Source organism: Pinus tabuliformis, chromosome J, assembly GCF_031772625.1.
Source record: "Pinus tabuliformis cultivar Carrire ecotype Pingquan chromosome J, CPIR1, whole genome shotgun sequence".
In the NCBI taxonomy this organism is placed as follows: domain Eukaryota; kingdom Viridiplantae; phylum Streptophyta; class Pinopsida; order Pinales; family Pinaceae; genus Pinus; species Pinus tabuliformis.
Genome location: NC_142295.1, coordinates 1,088,584,179 through 1,088,591,462, shown reverse-complemented (window position 1 = coordinate 1,088,591,462; position 7,284 = coordinate 1,088,584,179). Strand labels below are relative to the sequence as shown.

The window sequence follows — 7,284 nt, the reverse complement described above, 5'->3', positions numbered from 1 at the left end:
TGACAAAACTTTTCCACCTTGTTCTCATCTCCTTATGACCCATAGTACATACTTCTTCACCCATATAATCTAGGTGGGGGTGCAAATTCGACCTAATCTTTTCAGTCAAACAGAGTTTACCAAGAGTCTACTGCAATTGGTTTACACCAAGCAAAACCTTGTATCCACATCGAGTCTCACCAGAGTTTCCCTCGAGACAAATTCCATACCTTCTTCCTCTACCATAGGTATTGTTTCCACCACACCTACTCAACCTATTTGTTGAGAAATCTAGGGAAACACTAATAGGGCTTCTTATTAATTTGATTTCTCTATTACTTGACAATTTCTTGTGATTAGGTATTTATTCTTCTTTGTTATTACACTACTATCATCAGGAAAATTGCCAAAGCACAAAAACACAAGAGAACACAAGATATAGGCGCTCAGCCAGAGCAAAACCCCTAGGTAGGGGAAAAACCAATCAATTGAAGTAGTCTTCTTCTACTATTGTTCTTCAAGAATAAGAGTTTCGATCTTTCTTTAACCAACTCGGCTTCTGCAATTATACGAAGAAAATTTGGTCCTCCAATTTAACTCTAGCCCTGAAATGATAGAAAAGTTCGACCTCTGTAATTGTGGAGAATTTCAATCCCGAATTTATGTCTTGCTTCAGTACTTTGTTGTCCTATATATATCAAAACTTCGTTGAATGTAACTTCGCTCACTGCAATTTTTGTATTGTAACTTCATTGACTGTAATTTATGTACTGTAACTTCCTTGACTCTAGTCCTAATCCAAGTGGATGTTGGTGGCCACCCGCCTATCTCACTTGGACCCCTACCATTGTCTCTTAGAGTTTTTCAATTTCCTTAATTGTAGCACAATTTACTATTTTTGGCAGTTTTTCGGGTCCTAAACTTCCGAAGCCGATTTGAAGCAATTCTTATGCAAATCACATCGATCGTTGTAGTCCTTGGAGAGATCTTTCCAACGAGGTATCATACACATCAAACGGAGATAATATGACCAAGTTACAACCCTGGGAAGTTGGTTTCCCAACTAACCCCAACAGGGCCCATAAAATCTTGGTGTTACATATCCTCGGGTTAGGGTTTTGGTTGTTTAGGGTTTTCTCTTATTTTTCAATAATAAAAAATCCCTTGAGCCTCATTGTAACTTAGTTCAGAGGCATGTAGGCACCACATCTCTTCTCAGAGATAAGCTACCATCACCCAAGCTAGTCTTATTTCTATTCTGTTTGTAAGCATATTTCAGTATTTGATATTAATTAAATGAAGTGTTATTTCTATTGCATCTCTGTATTTATGGTTATATCTGTAATTTGTTGTGTTCCTGTTTAAATCCAGATCAAGTCCATACAAACTTGTTGACTACTACCTATTTGGGTCAACTTCACAAGGGTATATATAGTGGTTTTTGTCTATACATTGAGCCAACATGTCTAGTAGGAGAAGTTGACTTGAGATTGAAGACAAATTTGCTTGAAGCCAACTTGACGGTGGAGGAGATAACATGCCTCGGACAATTTTCTTTTTTTTAATACAATGATACCAAGTAGGGTTTACCTAGTTAAATTTGACTTTGACTCAACAAAATCCTAAAGCACATAATGAGTGCTTTGACCTATTGACCATTGACCCAAGCATGAAACCCATGCTTTAATAAGACAATTTAATAAAAATAATAATAAGATTTCTTTTGACAAATATATTAAATCGTGACCCATACAATTATGAAGACCAATACTAGTTACATTCTTCAACACTCCCTCTTAACGAGGGAGGTATTCATAATTACATATATATGAAGGTTTATGGAAGATCTAAAAATGAAATGGACTACGAAGAGTTCTAACACACTCAGTGTTGCGGACTAAATACCTGACCAGGGTATTCTATTCAGGTGGAACTACGATGGACTCAAGCTTTCGTCTAGTCTAGGTACCATCAATCTTACTTGCTAACCATCAACCCAGGGATCTAGGTGTGTATCCAAGGTCAGAGCTCCATGACCAACGCCACCCTCCCTCTTTGGGATCTAGACATCATGAACATAAGTTCGCCAAATGTCCTCCCAAGCATCCGCCATTAGATGCTTCATCTCTCCCTAAACTAGATATATCCATTTGTCCAAGCATGCTTCAAAGTGTTCAAACTTCTTATGGAGACATTTACCTGTACAAACACAACCCTAATGAGTAATAAACGTTCACATATACATACAAGTAAACGCAAACCTTCGTGGTCTTCAATCATTTTGATGTTAATCATAACAAATTCTTTCGGAAACAATCACATAGGAGCAATTTCATCGATGCATTTCGAACCATCCAGTGTGGTTCATCTTCAGGACAAGATGATGAATCAGATCTAGGCATTGAAATAAATAGATGAAGAGAGCAACTAACTAGCCATTAGAAAAAACAGCTAGTTTGACTAAGTTATTTATTTTCTATTTTTGATTTTAATTTGTTTAATTTTAATTAAAAAGGATTTTAATTATTATTATTATTATTATATATATATATATATATATTAAATGCTATAATAAAATAAATAAATAAAATGTATAAAAACAAATAATAATTATAAAAACAAAATAATGAATTTAGCCCTTTATTAATATTAATTATTATCGTAATATCGATATTATTTGTGTAATAAAATCATAATATGGATATTATTTAATTTAATATAATATAGATTTTATTTAATTTAATAAAATAATAATGCAGACATTATTAATTTTATTATTATAATATAGATATTAAATTAAATTAATATCTATATTATTTAATATAGATATTAGAGGAAACAACAACAACAACAACAACAACAAAACATATATATATATTTAAGAGATCAGGGCAGGGATCCAACACCTACTGATGCTCCAACCATCGTCTCTATTAAGATTAATGGGCCTTTTCTCAATTTCTAAGGCCTCTTTGAATTTATGATGATGAAAATGGTCAACCCTAGATATGACTTTACGCTCTTCTATACATATGTGATGATTGGCCTTTTCTGCATGTTCTGTCAAGGTTGAGGAGCGAGACCTCCCATGTTTGATGTCTGCAGCATGTTCACAAATCCTCTAATTTATTGATTGACCAGTCTCTCCAATGTAAGGAGTCCCACAAGAACAAGGAATAATATAAACTCCCTTCACATCCTTGGGGTTAACTGGGTCCTCGACAGAACGAAGAGAACTTCGAATAGTGCGAAGGCGTCTGAAGGAAGAAAGAATATTATATTTCTTCAGGATCTTTGTGATTTTGTCTGTGGTTCCCTGAATAAAAAAAAGATGAACCCCATAAGCTCGATCCTTGGGATCGATCCTCTTCTTAGGTCCTATTTCCGCATTATGGAAAGCTCTCAGACCCTGGGATTTGCTATAACCATTCTTTTTAAAGACCTTAAGGAGGTGGGTCTTTTCATCATCAAAATGATTATCATTGGAAACTCGTAAAGCCCTAATGGCTAAGGTGTTGAGAACACCTAGTTTTTGAGACGGGAAATGATGGGAATTTGCATGAATATATTGCTCTATGTGAGTTTTCTTCCGAAAAACTTGGTGAGAGAAAGAATCGTCTTCCTTTTTTGAAATGAGAACGTCAAGGAAAGGAAGGCTACCATCAACCTCAATTTCCATGGTGAACTTTATGGAATCTGGCTGATTGTTAAGGTGATGGAAAAATAACTCTAACTTCTCTTTACCATGAGACCAAACGGTACACGTCTCATCCACAAACCTTTTCCACAGCTTAGGTTGGAAAAGTGCCGATGACAAGGCTTTGGATTCAAAGAATTCCATAAAGAGATTAGCAACCACAGGGGAAAGGGGGGAACCCATAGCAACACCACAGGTTTGTTCATAAAATTCTCCCTCAAAACTAAAGAAAGTAGAGGTAAGGAAAATCTTGACTAAACGTAGTATCAGGATCCGTGATATGACTAACAACATCAATGGCCTTATTAATAGTAATATTAGTGAATAACGAGACCACATAGAAACTAACTAACATATCACTTGGATCAATTCTAATATCCTTTAATTCATTAATAAAGGAGGACGAATCTTTAACGAAGGACTCGGTCCGACCAACAAGAGGCATAAGCTTTATTAGCAAGAAATTTAGTGAGAAGATAAGTCGGCCCTCCTATAGTGTTGACTATGGGGCGCAGGGGAGCCCCTTCCTTATGGATTTTGGGAAGACCATAAATCCTAGGAGTGAGAGGGTTGCTCTCAATAAGTTTCTTACTCAGAGAGCTAACAGTGCAACTAGATTTATGGCTAGTGAGACTGTCTTAGAAACCTTTTTCAAGGGATTTTTAGCCAGCTTCCTATAGCTCCCACTATTACAAAGGTGATCTAACATTTTATTGCGGTAATCCTCCCTGTTAAGGATAACAGCTACACCTCCTTTGTCAGCGTTAAGAACAACAATGTCATTGTTGTTGTTCAAGGATTTAAGAGCTTCAAATTCAGGTTTTGTAAGGTTGTTCCTAGGGGGTTTAGCCTTTCTAAGGATAACTACACAAGGTTTGCTTGTATCATCATGCTATGAAATACCTCTTGTCAGAAGCTTTCTTTTTTTTTAGGACCACCAAATACAGCCTCCGGAGATTTTCCCACTCTTGCAAATGAGAAAGCCATCTGGGAAAACTGGAACATACAACTCCCACAAGGTACTCACAATCACAGGCATTCAGAAGGAAACAACATCAAAAAGCACTCCTGGACCCCCCTCCTAAGCATACTTTCAAGCTCAACTTTGATGGAGCTTCAAAGGGCAACCCCAGTAAAGCAGGATTTGGTGGCATATTTAGAAATCATGAAGGTTTGCCTCTCCTTATATACTTCGGAAGTATAGGCTAGGACACGAACAACTCGGCTGAAATGGAAGGTCTCTGGCAAGGATTACTCCTTTCCCAGTGACATGGCTTCCAACCTCTGGAGATCGACGGTGATTCCCTAATGCTCATCAACCTGGCCAATCAAATCCTCAATGGGGCTCATGCAAAAAAAATTGCCAACAGTTGGAGACTCGAAGCCAGATTGGATGCAATAGAACAATCGCTTCACACCAATCAGGCCATCATATTCAATCATGTTAAGCGGGAAGGCAACATGGTCGCTGATCTACTTGCCAATCTGGGGGTGGAAACTGAGTACACTCTTCTCACTGGGGCACTAGACATAATTCATAAACATGATCAAGAATAGGAGTGCAAAATTCTGGTCCAAAGGGATGCAGCTCTCCCAGATGCGAGTGTATAGTCTGGCCTTAAATGTGACGGGACAGGGGTGGGGTGAGGTGGAACAACACCTGCCTACCCAGTACAAAAAGGATAAACGGCTAATGGACAACGGATCTTAGCATTTGAGAAGAGCAGGTTTCATTTGCATTAATTCCAGTAGCTCTGGATCTCCCATCATGTCCACTGCTCTGGTTAATTCCTCCGCATGCTCCGGCTTGCCTCAGAACTCATCTTTCTTCAATGCAACAGTTATGGTGGGTGCTTCTCGATTCGCGCAAGGGGAAGATAAATTAAGGCTCAGCCATGGGCTTGTTGTGGAATCGCTTTCGTCGATTCACTCGCATTACTATCTTGCCTCTAGCCTCAGATCTGATTTCTGTTTGTTTGATGCTGGTTCCGTCATACCTTATGCCTCTCGTGGCTTGAAAGGGAAGGCTTTTTCGAAGCTATGCTTTGTTCTTTTTGCGGAGCTACCTCAGTAAATCCTTTGGATCTTCTCTTGGGTTTCTGGCTTTCGTTTCAATGTTTATCTGATTTGCTCTGGCCCTATCATCGCTACTGCTCAGCCTCACTTCTCTCCCACTGCTGCTTTCTCCCCGATGCCTCGTTTGCGCCATAGAATGCAGTGCCGCAGATGCCTGCCTCGACGAGCGCCTTCCAATCCTTCCTACGATTCACCCTCCCTTTCCAGTGATTTGTTTGCAGACCACTACCCTCACACCTGCAGTGGGAGAGGGCGGTTTCACACTTCCAGCCACCACCCTGTGCCATCTCCCACGTCTGGCTCCGCAATCTTCTCCTTCAACATCTCTCTGAATCGCCCAAGGGTAACAGCTCACATTTCAGTGGTTTTCCATGAGGCCGCTCAGATGGGGGAGTCTAGCTCTCATCCGGAGGGCCTTGGGTCTGTCTCTGTTCCGACTTCGAACTTCCAGCTGGGGATTAGCAATGCGTCTTTGCAGGGTCTGGATGCTCAAGCTTGCAGTGCTCAGGATGTTGTGATGGCACTGGTTGATCCTGGTCCTTCCAATTCTGTAGCTGCTCATGCAAGGGATCTGCCTAATTTCGGTTGGTGTCGTATAGTTGAAGAGCCTCCAGATGAATAGAATGCTCTTTGTTGCCTTGTCAACGTGCCTTGCAGCCCATACAACTGGGCAAGTTTTTGTTCAAATGGCTATGTGGAATTTTTGGTTTATTTTTGAATTTTTGTATACCCTGCAATATCAAGAAGATCATAACTTGTTCCCCTGCGTGGGTTCTGACTACTGGCTTAAGACTGAGTTCCCTGTCTCGGGGCAATCTTCTTATATGCTTATCTTGACTTTTCTGCCTCTCTTTAGGGTAGTGCTTTTGACTACGGTCACATTGTAATTTTACCCCCCTTTTTATATTAATAGATTAATCTTTAAGGAATTTAGACTTCTGTGATCCATAACAATGTCTAGATAATCTTCGGCAAAATCACATAATCAATCTTTTGTCGACGCGTTTCGAACCAACCAGTGTGGTTCATCGTCAGGACAAGTTGAAGAACTGATCTGGCTTAGCTTGATTAAATAGAGTGTGCAGAGACTCCAACGGCTATATTGCAACGACTAATTTTGACCTGAGGATCAAAGTCAAACCACTGATTTTATTATTAATAGAAGCATATAATTCATTATTATTAGTTAATTGAATAATATAATAAATTTATTGTTTTAAATATAATGGTCATTATATCTTCATATTTATTAGAAAACCTATATTTATTAATATCCCCAAATTATTTAAATAGTATTATTCTTAGAATTTAGTTACAATAGGTAACTGTGTAATTGTTTAAAGGGTCCAAAGGTAAATTAGATATAATGGTCATTAATAAATTATGGTAAACTAAATAATGTTAAACCAAATAAAATGGTCATTAATAAATTATATCTTCATATGACCTATATTTATTATTATTCCTAAATAATTTAAATACAATAAATAGTATTAAATTACTATTATTCTTATAATATAGTTACAATAGGT

The 7,284-nt window shown here is 38.2% G+C and overlaps 1 protein-coding gene across 1 annotated transcript; it reads right to left on the bottom strand.

Moving 5' to 3' along the window:
• Positions 1-3,100: 3,100 nt before the first annotated feature.
• Positions 3,101-3,859, bottom strand: LOC149230810 (uncharacterized). The gene has a single exon (XM_089381422.1). It carries the CDS (start codon positions 3,857-3,859, stop codon positions 3,101-3,103), a length of 759 nt encoding a protein of 252 aa, XP_089237548.1.
• Between the last annotated feature and the right edge of the window lie 3,425 nt (positions 3,860-7,284).